The 16817-nt window shown below is 32.1% G+C and overlaps 3 protein-coding genes across 4 annotated transcripts; 2 read left to right on the forward strand and 1 right to left on the reverse strand.

Moving 5' to 3' along the window:
- The first annotated feature begins 566 nt into the window (after window positions 1–566).
- On the forward strand, window positions 567–4052 carry LOC126917616 (protein UBASH3A homolog). The gene is made up of 4 exons (XM_050724684.1): window positions 567–733; window positions 1082–1319; window positions 1387–2088; window positions 2170–4052. Exons 1-4 carry the CDS (start codon window positions 627–629, stop codon window positions 2959–2961), a joined length of 1839 nt encoding a protein of 612 aa, XP_050580641.1. The 5' UTR covers window positions 567–626; the 3' UTR covers window positions 2962–4052.
- Window positions 3768–5425, reverse strand: LOC126917621 (electron transfer flavoprotein subunit beta). Its single transcript, XM_050724698.1, has 3 exons — window positions 5083–5425; window positions 4432–4830; window positions 3768–4354 (listed from the first exon to the last, which is right to left on the reverse strand). Exons 1-3 carry the CDS (start codon window positions 5131–5133, stop codon window positions 4043–4045), a joined length of 762 nt encoding a protein of 253 aa, XP_050580655.1. The 5' UTR covers window positions 5134–5425; the 3' UTR covers window positions 3768–4042.
- A 1118-nt stretch (window positions 5426–6543) lies between these two features.
- LOC126917617 (kinesin-related protein 8-like) lies at window positions 6544–14414 on the forward strand. 2 transcript variants are annotated; one of them, XM_050724686.1, is made up of 7 exons: window positions 6544–6845; window positions 7399–7876; window positions 8126–8588; window positions 8778–8935; window positions 9046–9213; window positions 9461–9925; window positions 10023–14414. In XM_050724686.1, the coding sequence occupies exons 2-7, from the start codon at window positions 7423–7425 to the stop codon at window positions 10145–10147; spliced, it is 1833 nt and encodes a 610-aa protein (XP_050580643.1). In that variant the 5' UTR covers window positions 6544–6845; window positions 7399–7422; the 3' UTR covers window positions 10148–14414. The 2 variants fall into 2 exon arrangements, with proteins under 2 accessions (XP_050580643.1, XP_050580642.1); XM_050724685.1 differs by having other exon boundaries at window positions 6545–6845; window positions 7392–7876.
- Window positions 14415–16817: the final 2403 nt, after the last annotated feature.

A 16817-nucleotide genomic window follows, 5' to 3' on the forward strand; every position in this document is an offset into this window, starting at 1 on the left:
ATTCGACCATAAGATGGTTGTATACCAATATCGATAAACTCATACACAAATGGTAAATCAACTCACGGTATATATATCCCTATTCGTAATAAATATACTATAGCTGTATAAACGTATTGCACCTTATTTCGAAGTACAACATATGAATAAAATTTAAATAAAACCAAGGTACGTAATTCTATTTTTCGCTAATTATTGAATATTAGTTAAAAATACAAGAAATTCTAATTTATATTCAATATCTGCATCGTATCTCATTATATGGCAACCATGATCGAAATACATTAACGTTAAATGTAATTTTCAAACTAAAAATGCGGAGTCTAACTTTTATAACAGCAAATTTTATTTCTCTTAAGAAAGAATCGTTAATTAACGATTGTCTTTAACGCTTCATGTGATTTTCTCATATATGTATATACATAAATGGAAAATTTTGGAACACATTAAACGATTTTAAAAACAGATGTTTTAAGACGACGTCAATTATATTTGTAACAGGTAAAAATTCAAAAATTTAAATCAGGAAATCGAATCGAAGATTCGATTCGATATAAAAACGTGTAAGGCATTCCTTTGAACAATGTTGGTAGCAAGTAGCAAGTATCAAGGTGTAACGGACCGTCATGGCGACGTTACCGCCGCGGAAAAATCCAACTCCGACGAAGATTTTAAAACAGCATTTAACCCCGTTGCAAACGTTATTACAATTAGGTTTCCCGAAACATCGAGCGTGAGTATTAGAGTAAGATTGTAAAACACTATCGATATCTCTTTGCTATTCTACGAACAATTGCGTGCGGTTATAATACATTCAATGTAAACAAACAGCTGTCAAACATTAAGTATCATTGTTGTTTTCTTCTTGTTTTTATTGATTCGTCATTGCCTATGCTTATCATAAAAATGTAACATATATACTTCTTTATCGTTATCTTCTTTTTATTTTAATAAATCGATGTACAAAGTACGTGATTTCAAAAAAATTCTATACTTTTATTATGTAACCATAACGCGACTGGAATTATTTGACTAATTGTATAATCTGTAACAATTTAAATAAATATTCTATCGCTTCTAGAGAGAAAGCATTAGCTGCTACAGGACATCGAGGTGTTCAACTTGCATCGGATTGGCTAGTAGCTCATGTTAGAGATCCTACTTTGGATTCTGATATCCATAGACAATATGTTTTGTATGCTTGTCCTACGGGTGAATTAGCTGAGCAACTTATGAGATTTTGGTCAGAGAGTAAAGAACTCATATGGAATGGAGCACATAATTATGTGCCACATATTACGCTTGTATCATTTTTCAAGGTATAACATCATCTTAACAATACATGTAAATAAAAGTCACAAGTAGTACAAAAACATTTTTTTGCAGGCACCAGATAAATCTACTGAGGAATTGGTAAATGCGCTTGAAAGTATAGTTAACCAAGATAAATTATCAAATAATATTGAATTAGAAACTTATGTTTCTCCTAATTTTATGGGTCTATTTGTTAAGGAAGTAAATACAGAATGGCTAAAAAACATTGCCATTTGTTATGCAAACAAACTTTCAAGTTTGGGAATTTCTGCAGAACCCCAAATAAAATCTTTACATTTGACATTGGCTTATCAATTTCCCAGCAACTTATATCAACAATTGCGCCTGATGGTGGAGAAACTGACACTCATTTGTCCAACTAATTGGGAACTCAGATTATATTCCAGAGATTCTAGGCTACAAAATGCACATGTACATAAAGTGACACATCCTCACATGCCTAGGGAACACGATGAATTAGAATTGAGAGTGGGAGATTACATTTACATTCCAGAAGGGGCGTGTAGCGTATCTACAGATGGTTGGGTTGAAGGTATCTCTTGGCTAACTGGTATTTCAGGACATTTACCTTTGAATCATACAAAACGTACAGCTGAATCAGATTCATGGACTTTACATACGACCATACAAATTACTGACAATAGAAGCGGAATTTTAGGAAAAGAAGAAATATCCCCAACTCGGAAACCACCAATATCTTCATCGACTGATTCCATAGACAGCCCTGATGGAGTAGCAACAACTACTGAATCAGTAAATGACATCAATTATCTATTATTTATTTACATATAAAAATTCGAATTCTAATCTTTCATTTTACTTCTACATACACAGATTGAAGCTTCTGAAGTACCTTCAAGTTCCTCAAGACAAATTTTTATATGCCGTCATGGAGAAAGAGTAGATTTTACATTTGGAGCATGGATTCGTTATTGTTTTGAATCAAATGGATCCTATGTTCGTAGAGACTTGAATATGCCAAAGGAAATACCATCGAGAAATATACAGGACTTTCGAAATGATAGTCCTTTAACAACTGTAGGTGAAGTACAAGCAAGTTTGGTAGGAGAAGCTATGAAATCATCTAGTATTAAAATAGACGTGGCTTTTACATCTCCCTCATTAAGATGTATACAAACATTGGCCCACATTTTAAAAGGATTAGATTTAAACATTCCAATGAAAATAGAGCCAGGTCTCATAGAGTGGTTAGCATGGTATCCAAATGGTGTTCCTGTTTGGATGACATCTGAAGAATTAATAAAAGCAGGTTTTAACGTAGATAAAAGTTATAACCCAATTGTTAAAGCAAAAGATCTTCCATTGAAAGAAAATGCAGCCCAGTATTATGAACGAAGTTATGAATTAATCAAACGAATTATTGAAAATACAGTAGGAAATATTCTAATAGTAGCTCATGCTGCTTCTTTGGCCGCTTGTACCAGACAATTAACAGGTGGGAAAGTGCCACCAGCTTCTGAAGTTACTAGATTAGCACAGAGAGTACCATATTTAGCGTGTTTAACAGCACGTGAAGGGTTGGATGGTTGGCAACTTCATCCACCTCCTTTTCCTCCTATAACCCATACCAGTAATACTAGATTTGATTGGAAAGTATTATTGTAAAAAGTAATTAATATTTTAAATACAGTTTTTCTCTTTTTATCTTTTAAAATATTAAAGCTTAAATCATTAAGAACTATGCAGATACAATGAATTTTTTGTAATATATGTATTTTAATTTATATAAACTACATTAGAAAGAGAGAAAAAGTATTAAAAAGATTATTTTCTGGGTTGGGTTATTTATAACGTAATAAAAAATATGCCAGTCGTCTATTCAATATTTAAAACAATTAATATTTGTAGGGCAATAAATACGGGTATTGATCTTTTTTAATTCTACCTTTTCTATAGAGATATACTAAGTAGCATATGCATTTAAAATGAATGTATGAATTAATATTTTGAAAAAGATATATTCGCATAGATTTCGTACTGGTCGTTTAGAAAATGTTTAGTAAAGACGAAGTATAGTATTTATAACCTTTAACAGGCAAATATTGAGAGTTTATTCAGAGTTTTTAAGAATATATTTAAAAGATTATGAAATTAAAAAATTGGTTATATGATGATTTGCTGTAACGTTAATCGCAATTTGTAAAGTTCATATGGTTATTGAATCAATCTATTATTTATTCAAATGTTTAAATCTGCATGTATTTTGAACGTATTATTATACATGCAGAATATATAAACAGATTTAGAATCTATTACTACTATGTTTAGTGAAGGCTTACTTTATTCTGACAAAAAATCTATGTGTACGAAAATGACAAAAATCAGTAAATAATAAAATTTTTCCACACACTGTACAAGTCTATGAAACAATAGTTGGTATGAATAATGTGTGAAGAAATAGAAGTACAAAATTAATGTAGAAAAATAATGTTATTTACCAAAGAAATATTTAAGATGTTATTTCATTACAAATACCAGTTATATCATGAAGGGACCTATTATTTTATTTACTGCAGAAAAAGTTTATTCAAGTGTAATATATAACATACCATAATGTATAAAAAGTTTTCTATATAAAGATAGATTTTAGTAAAAATGTAATTATATATTTATATATGTATAAATAACATTAATGTAAAACAATATGAAATAATTTTAAAAAAAATTTCAATAACAATATATATAATTACACATGTCCACTTTCCTTTAATTTTGCAATTAATGTATCAACATCTGGTACAATAGCTCCAGCTTGTCTAACTGGTGGTTCTTCGACTGACAAGATTTCAATCCTTGCTGAAGTATCTATACCAAGATCTTTTGCTGTAATTTTTTTAATTGGCTTTTTTTTTGCTTTCATAATATTTGGTAATGTGGCATATCGTGGCTCATTAAGCCGAAGATCAGCACTTAAAACTGCTGGCATTTTCATTTTAATAACCTCTAAACCTCCATCAACTTCACGTGTTACGGTTAGTTCACTATCATTTTTTTCAATCTGTTACAAAAAAACATAATCTATATTAGAAGATACTTGTAAAATATGTTGTTTAAGGTCTTACTCAATTAACTTACCTTACTACAAAATGTCCCAGTTGGCCAATCCAAAATACCTCCAATCATTTGTGCAGTTTGGTTACTATCATCATCTATAGCTTGTTTTCCAACAATGATTAAATCTGCTTTCTCATCCTGAGCTAACTTGGCTAATATTTTGGAAACATGAACAGGTTGTAAAGTTTCATATTCAGATCCAGATATTTCAACATGAATGCCTTTATCAGCACCCATTGCAAGTGCAGTCCTTATCACATCTTGACATAGTGGAGGACCACATGAAACTGCAATGACCTCCTCTACTAATTTCTTTTCTTTCATTCGTACAGCTTCTTCAATTGCAATTTCATCAAATGGGTTCATTGAATGTTTCACTCCATCTGTTACAACACCTGTTTTATCTGATTTGACACGAATCTAAAAATAAATAACAAAATATAAAAATGCTATCTATAGTTGATAATATTTGAAACAATATATGTACATATTTCTTAAGAAATATAATTTTAAATTATTTAAATTTATAATATTCATTTTTTATTGTAGTATAAATTTTAAATGAATCTACGAATTACAAGTACATAACCATAATACTTTCCATTGATCTACAATTACCGTAATCTATACGATATACTATTTCTAATTTATTATTATATTACTGATAATTACCTTAACTGCATAATCGATAACTCTCTTTACACCTACAAGTGCTCGTGTCATTGTTAATTAATAAAGAGGTCAATAAATTATACAATTACAAGTTATAATTTTTTTTTCACGATATTTATCGAGGTGTTTACAAAACTACTTTAACCTCTCATGTACTACATACGGTGTATGTAGTCTGACTATTTTATTGACTTGCTTAACGCTCTTCACTCTTCACTCCGTTGCTTGGTAAACGGTCTAAAGTTCATTGTTGCTTTGATATGTTATAAATGCCTGTGTTGATTTCATGAACATATTTTCATATAGTTCGCGCTGATGTAACTGCGAACGTCATAACATGATCATTTCAGATTTTAGATTAAATAATCAAAAGATTGGTTAAAAAATAAAAATATAAAAATAATGTCTCGAATTTGTAAGCCAGAATGTAAAACTAATTTTAAAAATAGCTTGCTTTCGAGATAACTTTTTTCATAGATCCTAACTTATTTATGATGGATGAAACAGCGAGATTTGTAATCGTATATATATATATATATATACAATTAGTGATGACATTTTTATCTAAATAAAATTCATAAACAATATATACAACAGTACTTTTCGTTTTATGGCTTTATTCCGTATAGTATATTACACGTTAAGGCCATTTTCCATTTTTCAATGTACATATATATATATAAAATGTATGTTACATGCATCTCTTAAATAAAACAGAGAGGAGATGAATCATGCATTTTAGTTCAATTACTGTTGTTTTATCGTTCAAAAAAAACATAATGTAGATGATTACATATTTTTTTAGAACGACTAGTTTGAACTATTTCAATGGGCATTATAATTATAAATCACAATATCGATTATTCCTAATATTAAATAATAAGGATTTTATATAAATCATTCAATACATAAAATATACATATTAACTACTGCTACGAAATTAATTTATTCCCAGATTAAGAGATACTTTAATATTATAATTTAAGGTATTAGCTAAAAAAAATGATCGATGCAGTTCGATTCTTTTGATCTAATACATGAATCATGTAAAATAACGAAATTTTCGTTCAATGATTTGAATATTCATATGACTCAATAAATTACATATATGTACCTGTAGAGTAAGTCATGAATCATTAACTATTACTACTTTATGTATAATAGCATTTTAAATATATGATAAACCCCTTTTTTAAAGCATGATATTTTTAACAAAAGAAAGAAAGAAATTTTCGCAATTTTTCCATTTGCAGAATATTACTAACAAACATGCTGCTTTTGAATCAATGAAAATTTTAGCACATATCCGTTTCAACAAATGAAACTTTCAAAATGCATGAAAATAGTTACATACAATTTTCATAATCCAATGGAATTAGAATAAAGGAGATTTTGAGCGATCGCTGTTGCACCAATCAGAATGAATATGAAATCAAGTTTGCGCCACACATGGCGTCCAAGAACCGACGCCATCTAACGTCTGGCATTCCTGTTTTTTTCGTGCGGGTAAAATCACGGCTTTCTATAGCGCGCAAGCCTTTATCGTTTTGTTTTGTAGAATACGGTAAGTTAAGTGGATATCTTTGATAAATCGACTATGCTACGCGTATGCCGAATGAAATGTTAGCTGAAAAAAAGCGTTCACGCGTTAAAGAAAGTGTGTGGGAAAATGAGTTAACCGTGTGTTAACGCGCAGTGGTCAACTATTCGTGCGAGTTTAGCAAAGGAATATATATCCATATTCAGGACGTGATAACGTCGAGGTAATTAAATGTTAATTTTTGAAATCGAAAATATGCGTTGATTCTCCAAATATATATAAAATCTAAATCCATTGAAAGTTTCCTTCGTGTTTATGTTTACTCCTCTAATTACCCCCTCCCTCTTCAGCCACCTTCTGTGCCTGAATTCTTATTGAGATTCTCCCTCGTTTTCTTCATGCTTTATACAAGTGTTTTCTTTTTTATAGCCTTGCTTCTTTGTCTTTTTCTTAATCATCATATGGATTTGGTATCTATCACATGTTTGTTATTACATTGATTACAATAACCAAACTGTGGCTAGGATACAAATCACTATTTGTATTGATGAAATGTTAGCTCCGCTTTGTTGAATTATTCTTGATATTCTTTTGATATTTTGATGAAGAATGCTAGCATACTACCAAATATAAAATAATTATATATTAATAGTTTTACAAACGTTATTCATATATATATATATATATATTCATTTCTTAATATTTCTATATTGTAAATGTATATTTATGCATAGCTAATTTCAACTAATTGACATTGGCTTTTTATAAGTATTTAGAAAGACGTATTTAATCAGTGAAAAATGAGCACATCGGCCATAAAGTCAACGATACCTGGAGTAGGTACATCCCCAACTTCTACCAGTCATTCTATTCTTCCCATGAATGCAATGGCACAGAAAGTTGTATCAGGATCAGAACCAGGATCTATGAAGCCTTTACCAGGAACTGGATTAAGCTATGTTACATTACAACCACCCAGTCAACCTTTGAGTTTAGTACAAGACCATAGACCTTCTGTATATCAAACGCCACCTTATGTAAGCAGCAATTCTGAAAAAGAACCAGACCTGGATAAATTAATCCCTAATGGAGTAGAGATTATGAAAACTGAAACAGAACAGAATATGTCTGTTTCTATAAAGCAGAGTGAATCTAACAGAAATAATAATTTAAGTCCAGATAATCCTACACAAGATTCACAAAGAGAAGTTCAAACAGAACAAGAGACGACACCTATCAATTTAGATTTTCCTGGTTAGTAAAAATATAAATTCCTTATTAATTTAAGTATGTAGTTAATCTTATATTATATTTTGTTCGTTGAATGTACTTCAATGTTACATCACAGATATTTTTACTTACATGTATATCATTAGGTATAATAATTCAACAAGTTATTTACATGTATTGCACATTAAATTTATTAACATTATAATGCATGTAAAAATGTACGAATATAATATACTTACCTATATCTATGCATATATATATATGTTACTTTAGCATTATGTCCACAATTACAAAACAAAGTTGAAGAAAAGAAAAATCCTGTAAATAATGGTTCAAAAGAATCTGATGGAATTCCAATTAATACAAATTTACAAACAAAATTGTCATCACACAAATCAGAAGATGGGTCAGTAAAATCTGATAGCCAGAAGTCAAAAACCACAACTCAAAGTACGAAACTTGTAGCAGATAATTCTACATTACCACAAACAAATAATCCACCAAAGGTTGAAACAAAGGTCAGTGGTTCACCAAAAACAAATAAGAGAAAGTCTAGGGAACTGAAAGATTTAAGAGGAACTTCAGCAAATTCAGATGGAGCAAGCAAACCAAAAAGAAATCGAATTCAAACACAGCCTTATCAAAGTCCATTACCGGAAATTGCATTGCTTGTAAAAAATTTAAATAAGCCTCCACCATCGAAAGCTTCTGACGACAAACTTATAGTATTCTATAAGTAAGTATGAGTCATATGACATTTCCAAAAATGTAAAATATGATGCAATGATGAATAATAATAAAAAGTTTAATCTCTATACAAATTTTCGTTCACAAATATGATAATTTACGTTGATTTTGAATATAAATATAAGCAAAATTAATAATGTCCTCACATGTATTAACTTTTATTGATATTCATTATTAGAAATGAATTTTTGGCTGTGAGAAATGCGGAAGGAAGCTTCTACGTATGTCAAGCAATGCAAAATATATATAAATCTAGCAGGAGAATTCGTATACGTTGGCTTTCTCAAGATAAAAACAATGGTGAAATATATTCACCAGATTTTTATGATTATATAGGTAATATATAATAGTTATTAAATGTCATGTACACTTGGCTTATATTTTGTAATATTTATTATGTTATATGATGCAGACTATGTTTATTTTTTTCTTTTTTTAAATTTCAGATTTCGACTGTATATTAACGAATTTAAATTTAAACAAAATTGACAAAAATAAATTCCAGTTAACCAAGATTGAATTATTACGTACAGAAAATATTTTGAAAAGAGCAATTGATGTTGAAGCAGGTATATCAGAAAAACCTCGAGTAACAGAAGAACACCCAGATGGACGTTAGTATTTTTATATATTATTTATATTAACTTTTACAAAAAATGTTTAAATGTCATTTATTAATGTTACTAAAATCTTGTGTCTGTTCAGTTTTAATAGATTTTATTGATAGTGTTTAGTTTATTCTATTATTTTTTGTTTCAAAGTCAATGAGATTCAGCTTTGATATTACTTGTTTCTTATTTATATTTTTGGAATTTTGTAAAAATATTTCATAAAATTGAAATGTTAATATCTTATCCACAGTTGACCTTTCACTTTATAAAGATGAGTCACAATTAAAGAGAAGAAAAAGTCACAACTTGCATAAACAAAAACAAAGTTTACGTAAGAAATCAAAACGAACTGAAAGCTTCTCTGAAGATGATGCTACCGAAGAAGAATCAGGAAAGAAATCACCTAAATCAAATCGTTCTAAAAAGCGAACGGTTAACAAAGCTCTGGCAATTGCAAAATCCGTTGCAAAGGGATCTAGTAGAGCAGAAAGAGCATTGAACAGAAATACAAAGTCTGGAAGTGAAACTACTGCAGCCGCTACTAATAGTACTGCAACTACTACTACCACTACTACCACTGCAACTGTAACTACATCCACAACATCAATAGATGCAATTAAAAATAATACTGATGTTAAAAAAAGTGAAAATAAAAAGAGCACAAAGCAACAGAATAATAATAACGCAAGTGGGGTTTCAAGGACGAAATTACGTGGTAAAAAGTTCTCATTAATATGATATTAATGTGGTCTCCATATCTATCAATATATTGGTATAATATTTTTCTAAAACTATCATAATTTACTTTTTAGCATCTGTACAAAACACACAACAAAGTAACAAAACAGCAGGTCGTCCAAAGCGCATGGCTGCAACCACAGGTGTTGCGTCAACCGAGGAAGCGGCTTCTCGAAAAAAGCCACGTGGGCGAGCATAAGATTAACGTAATTTACTTGTATTTCCTGTACTGCATCTAGAACAGAATCTGTATCGTAGGCAATATGTACACGTAGTACACTCTTTAAAAATTGCGATCGATTTATAATGTAATATATATGATCTTATTATCTATCAGATGCTGCATTATATTATAGTCCAACAATGTGGGATCAACAATTTATATTACGACGCGGCAAGTCGCATTTAAACGAAGAAAAGACTCAAAGACTTATAAGAGTGATATTGTGATATCATACAAAATTTGTACATATCGTCTACGTTTCAGATTCCTACAGGAGAAGAAAATCATGGAATGTGTATGAAGAACGGTACCTTGGTTGAGTAATAACTATCTACAGGGTGTCACAAGCTAATGCACTCTTGCAATAGTCTATTTTTGATGTTGTGAGTGAACTGTACGTGATTCAGTTGAGTTTAATGTACACTTTCCATTGGATATGATAGCTATGTACAAATATATATATCTGGGGCTTATAACGTACTCTATAAAAAGATGGAAACGAAAGAAAATAGAGTACGAGAGAATGAGAACAATCCGTGAATTATCGATCTCTAAGTTATGGATCGGTAGATTTAGAAGTACAATATCTGTACATTATGCTGAATCCTTGCTGTTTAAAAAATAGCATATAAAATGGTCCAGCGCCTATGTTAAAGACAGGCAGAGAAAAAAAGTGCCCTCAACTGTAAATCCTTGTCCTGTTGTTGAATCTATGGATTCATAAAAGAAAGAGTCTTATGCCTGGAGATGTAATGTTTTAACTGTAGTTTATTTTTGAATCATTTACGTCAATGAATTTCTAGTATAATTCATTGTTATAAAAAATGAAGAAGATCATATTAATTATGGTGGTGTCAAACTATAATTTAGACACTTAAACATTATATTCCTTTCTTAAGAAAAAAAAAAAAAACAAACAAAATAGCACTTATTTACTCTGATAAGTCTGGATTTAAATGTGTAAAAACTTGCTTTATCTATGTATTATTTTATTTTTTCAAAGATTATGGACAAAGTGTATATTTACTAAGAGATAGATGATTATGATTTATACACACTCTTCACCAAATCTAAATTCGTATATTTTAATGTAGTTTATAGTTTATATTTTGTGTCAAAATACATTATTGGGGATACAAATTTTGTATCAATATTGAAAAAGGGAAATTATGAAAATCAATTTATTACAATGTATGTACATTGAACGAAGGTATCGAGGCATGTATTTGTTTTTTACATTACAGTGGTACAAGGACATATAGTACATAATTGTTTTATACGAGAAAAGTCTTTGGGTTTTAGGAAAATGTAAAACGAATTTTATTAATTAAAATTGTATCGTTCTTTTGGTTAAAAATTCGGTTGTCAAAATTGTATGAACTTATTTAATGCATCGGCCGTTGAATATTGCACAAATTTAAATGAGAAAATAATTTCTCATTTACATGATTTTATCTGTATGTACATATAATAATTAGGTAAACAAAATTGTGAAAATGAATAAAAATCTATACGAGCGTTTGGAATTTTGAAGGCTAATGTATCTTATTCATTTGACAGTGTGTTCCAATTTATTATGTTGCAATATGAATGAACAGTGCAAAATCCTTTGTCTCTTATTTCAGGAAACATTGAACACATGTACGATGTACATATAATTCATAAGCTTATAACGTTAAAGACAACTCAAGAATGCCGTTTAAACGAATAGGCATATCGACTTCTATTGAAAATAGTATATAATTATTATAATAAATGATTAAGCTGAATTTAATTCTTGAGATAGGAGATGAATAAGATACCAATCCTGTCATTGGTCCATTGCATATTGTATTTAAAGTATACACACACATAATGTATAAATTTAAAATATACGCAAACGTAATGTATAAATTTAGTGAAGGAAAAAAGATTCTAATGAACGAAAACCGAGGAATTTGCTTATATTGTTATTCGATTTTGCTTTGAAAGCAACTCTGAAAATTAGTTGTATAATATCGAGATGATTCATATGACGGTGCAAATAATTATGACTAAATATTATCATTAGCGTCGATGGATGATGTGTAATATATAATAAATTTTCAAGATAAGCCGCACTTTATCATTTCGTGAAGCAAAATCGATTACAACATATAACTCGAATAAATACAGCTCTCGATATTCTTCTCGTGAGCCACTTGCAAATTTAAGACGGGAGAATAGTACGAAGGAAATTGAATCGAAAAGCAATTATACATTTGCGTGCGGGCTGATATTTGTTGAGGATACCTAAAACTAATATATTAAATTTCAAAGACCGAAGTTTAAACATGTAGACACTAGGTAATTGACCAGTAAAGAAAATCATCTTTCACTTTATACACGATGAGCTGTAAACTTGTATTCATCTGTATTAATTTATTATACATATGTGAAAAGTTGTTTATTCGAGCCAGTAAATCCCAAATTTTGTATTGTCATTACTATTGGAAAAATATTTCGTATACTTAATTTCGTTTTTTCTCGCGATTACGTTTTTTAAAGTAAGACTAGAAATCGTTGTTCAAAATTTAAAAGCTAAAGATACATTTGCTACAAAAAAGTATATGTAAAATTCAAAGTACAAATAGTTTGTCATGAAAGTATCAAATCTTTAGCCCAAAATTTAGGAAACATCGGTTTAAAGTGTTACGTTAAATAAGATCTCAACTACCTCGATATATGACTTATTTCTACAATAATGTAAAGATTGTATTTCTGATTTTAGATACATATAATTTAGAGGGACCTCGTTTTATTTGCATTATGATTTGTATATGATATGCAAACATATGACACTTGATATTGTCAGCACTTAAAATGTCCTTTTCGTGCAATACTTAAATATATAAAAGTGATATTACATCGAGATGAGAGATATGAAAATAAAATTTATATTTATCTATTTCTGTGCTATCTTTATAAATGAATCTTGATTAGTTCAATATTTTTATTAATTTTTAATATTTTTCTCATTTTTGTATTAAATGAAAAGGATGTTTTAGCCCAACGATATCAAATGTTGTATCATATACAATTCAAAATAATAATATTGGTCGGTTTGCGGTGCCAATTATTTTTATTTTTTAAATAGTATTCCTCCGACAAGATTTGTCCTGAAACATACGAAATTTATTATTGGCTCTCACTTGACTTCTAAGCACTGCTTCAATCAATTTACAGCGTATGTCCCTTATTAATCTGAATGTCACGATTGCATTCTAATTATGTAATAAGTACACAAACCGTATTACGCGTGTCGCATTTAGATAGACATTTAAATGATTAAATAAAAGCGATCGTGCGATTACCTCTAATTATGATTCTTGTAAGAATAGATATTTACATAGTCGAAAAGTACAGCCCACATGCGAAAATATCGAGCCATGCTCGAAACGCGTTACTAAAGACTGCCTTTTTGCTTCGAGGTCGCGTGAATTAGCATTTACATTAGGAAATATTCGCAAATAGTAAATGTACGATATTTGATATTTCGTATAAATTTAGTTGTCGTTTTCAATTCGAGAATTGAATCGAATTTTCAAAAGTCATATATTACTGTGCAAAGTGTGATAAGGACAATCTTTTAGCATAAAGATATTCATTTTTTCAAGGTATCATTGTATTATAATTTTATTCTACTCGAGATTGTTTACTTTTGTAGATCGCATATAACTGATCTTTGTTTAAATATTATAATAAAGTAGCTACGATGACTTTTAGTAGGAAATTAAATTGAAAGTTAAATTCGATTCATACTTCTTATTGATCGACGACACATATTTAATAATATTTCATATGGCCTACTCAGTACCTAAAACACGAAGAATTATTTGACCAGGAGCACAATGGCAGAAAATAAAAGTTGTACATGTATAGAGGAGCGCGTTTCAAGTAAAATTGGCTCGATCCTTTTGAGATTCATTTTTCTAGAAGTTATTCTATACAATTTACATGCGATTCTACCATTTGGAAACCATTTGCAAGGAGTTTCTAATATCTAATTGTAAAATGATTAATTACAAATCACAATGAGGAACCTCTACCTGCCGTACCGTGTATTGTTTCCTTTTGTGTACGTTATTCCGTATTTTTGTCAGATTAATTAAATCATAAGCTGATGATGGTTGGTGCAATCTATATGTCCCCTGTGATTTAAGTTCACGAAGAATTTGAGAAATCAGCGTTTTACAAATAATAAAAGATATTGTGAGTTTGGTGATCGGAGTCAGTTTTTATTCGCGTTAAATTCCCGTACAATTTCCAGGGCTTGAGATTCGCCTAGATGCGATCGAAGCGTGTACAACGAGTGCAACGACTCGAAAAGAGGCTAAAAAATCATATATGGCATATGCGGGTTTTTTTTTAAATCGATATTAGGATGAAAACACGGAGCTTTGTATGTACATTTTCACGAATAAAAATTTCTGTAAGTTACGGTCGATGTACTGCTCGAATGACCACCATACAGAACTAGATTGCCGTTGAAAGTTACCAAAGGATCTTTAAAATGAAATAAAGCAGGAAATTACGTATTTGAAATTATGTTCACGTATATAGCGTCTGAGAAGTATGTACTTAAAATTGTTGTTTACCAAGATATCCAAGCGCTATCGCTTTGGAAGTTAAAAACTGGAAAATTACCACGACCGAAAAATTATATCGAAAGAAATCATTCTTCGAATTCTAAATGGAAAATAACGATACGAAGAAAGTTATACAATTTTAAATGACTCGCTTAAAACAAATAGCGTTAACACAAATGATATTCTAATTGTCGTTCAATCATCCGAAAGTTGTTTTATTCGCATTAAATTTAACGTATCATCATCCTTTGATGACCGTCGTCATTATCGCGTATGGGTCATAAACGTGAAATATTACAAACAGCAGTTTCGTGACCCATCAAATGGACGCGTCCGTGTTTCCGTGAACCATGTTCGCCGGCTCACACGTCGTTGCTTCTCTAATACTCTAAATTAGAACCTCTCTGGCGCGTCTCTCGCAACTCGACCGAGAAGGAGGCATAAGGTTCCTCAAAGTCGTATACGAGCTTCGTCGAACCGGGGGCAGGCGGGTTCATTCAGTTCAGACCCGCTAAAAAAGACCGTCGATCCGACACGATACGGAAGGGACAGGGGATTTCGCGGATATCCAAGCGTTCGAAGATATCGGGAATAAAGAGGCAAGAGCGGAACGAATCGCTTTAGTTGTAATGCGGATCACGGAGCATTATTTATTAATAGCAAAGCTGGTGTAGCCAGCGCAAGGGAGTGGCAGTGCCATGCTAAAGCGAGCGCGACAGCACCAGATCGTGGAACGGATCTTCGGATCTTTTCCCCGTTCCTCTCTTCCTTCCAACCTCCCTCCCTTCCTCTAGCTCTTTCTCTTTCTCCTACGAGCCATCTCTGTTTCCTATCTGTCTCTTTTTCTCTCGTTCACAGTTACACACTCTCTCGTTCTCCGTCTTTTCTCTTGGCTGGTAGGCCCCTCTTTTTCCACTCGCAACCTCTTCGTCCGACCGAAGGGAGCTCTTTCTCTCGGTCCCTCCATGTGTTCTTCGGTCTCACTGTGTTTTTCTCCCTTCTCCCATCGTGCCGCGGCGCACCATTCGTCCGGCGTTGCTCAAGCTTTCTCTTTCCGCTTCTCTTCCTTCTTGCTCTGTATTACGCTACCTTACCAGCTGACTCGCTTTATCCATTGTCTCTCTCGCGTGCTTTGCTCGGCGAGCATTGTCGCGCTCCTGCTCGCGAGACAGCACGCCGTTGTAGGAGAGTGGATGAACGCTTTGTCGGCGCCCGCGGCCGAGATCAAACGCGCCGACCGCTTCCTCCTTCCCCCCACCCCCGCCCCGGCTCGACCAGCCCGTAATCCAGCCGAGGCTCTCTCTTTCCTCTCTCTCTCCCCTTCACGTCGCCGCCACCACCGCTACCCAACCTCCCTATCCCACGACCCTCCCCTTCCGACGAATCCATCCAGCAAAGGTACCCATAAACGCTCAGTCCCGGCCTGTTCTGGCCTGATGAGAGAAAAATCTCTGACGGGTAGCAACCACACACGTTCAGTCCGGGTTTGTCGGTCGCTGATTACACACCCACGGAAAAATAGAACGGGAAACCAGCGATAACGATAATTCCGCTTGAATGAACCACCACCACCACCACCCCTCGCTCTGGCTAGGGGAAACACGCGCAAAGGAAACGAGTCTCATGTACTTCTGTACGTTGGGACGGGCTAATTTTCATGAAGGAGGATGGAAGTTTCTCCTGAGTTCTGAGCATCCCTCGTTATTCGTAAATGTTGGAGGATGCTCGGTCCAGGCCTGTGTTGAGACGTTAAGGCATATGATTAACGTTGATGTAGATTTTTAACGCTATGACCAATCTCGTAATTTAAAATCGCTGTTGCGTTTAATTGATAACTTGCTTCTTCTATCTCTCAGTTTTATTCATCGCTGCGCTTACTTTCTATTTCAAAGTCTAAATTTGCACAGTCTGACCTGCTTACTTAGGAACCGAACACTAGTCATCTTTGCCCGGCTAGATATCCGTTTTCTAACGTAGAAATAATTACATATTTGCATAGTTGCATTTACAGTTACACAAGCATTTCGTTTCAACTCATC

This window comes from Bombus affinis, chromosome 6 (assembly GCF_024516045.1).
Source record: "Bombus affinis isolate iyBomAffi1 chromosome 6, iyBomAffi1.2, whole genome shotgun sequence".
NCBI lineage: Eukaryota > Metazoa > Arthropoda > Insecta > Hymenoptera > Apidae > Bombus > Bombus affinis.

What these genes read in the sequence shown, in the direction of transcription:
- LOC126917621 (XM_050724698.1), bottom strand. Translation starts at nt 5,133, where the DNA reads ATGACACGAGCACTTGTAGGTGTAAAGAGAGTTATCGATTATGCAGTT. An exon ending in TTATCGATTATGCAGTTAAG is followed by an intron (nt 4,831 to 5,082) that starts GTAATTATCAGT and finishes ATTTATTTTTAG; the next exon opens with ATTCGTGTCAAATCAGATAA. An exon ending in CTGGGACATTTTGTAGTAAG is followed by an intron (nt 4,355 to 4,431) that starts GTAAGTTAATTG and finishes TTTTTGTAACAG; the next exon opens with ATTGAAAAAAATGATAGTGA.
- LOC126917616 (XM_050724684.1), top strand. Translation starts at nt 627, where the DNA reads ATGGCGACGTTACCGCCGCGGAAAAATCCAACTCCGACGAAGATTTTA. An exon ending in GGTTTCCCGAAACATCGAGC is followed by an intron (nt 734 to 1,081) that starts GTGAGTATTAGA and finishes TATCGCTTCTAG; the next exon opens with AGAGAAAGCATTAGCTGCTA. An exon ending in TAGCAACAACTACTGAATCA is followed by an intron (nt 2,089 to 2,169) that starts GTAAATGACATC and finishes CTACATACACAG; the next exon opens with ATTGAAGCTTCTGAAGTACC.
- LOC126917617 (XM_050724686.1), top strand. Translation starts at nt 7,423, where the DNA reads ATGAGCACATCGGCCATAAAGTCAACGATACCTGGAGTAGGTACATCC. An exon ending in AAACTTATAGTATTCTATAA is followed by an intron (nt 8,589 to 8,777) that starts GTAAGTATGAGT and finishes ATTCATTATTAG; the next exon opens with AAATGAATTTTTGGCTGTGA. An exon ending in AGATTTTTATGATTATATAG is followed by an intron (nt 8,936 to 9,045) that starts GTAATATATAAT and finishes TTTAAATTTCAG; the next exon opens with ATTTCGACTGTATATTAACG.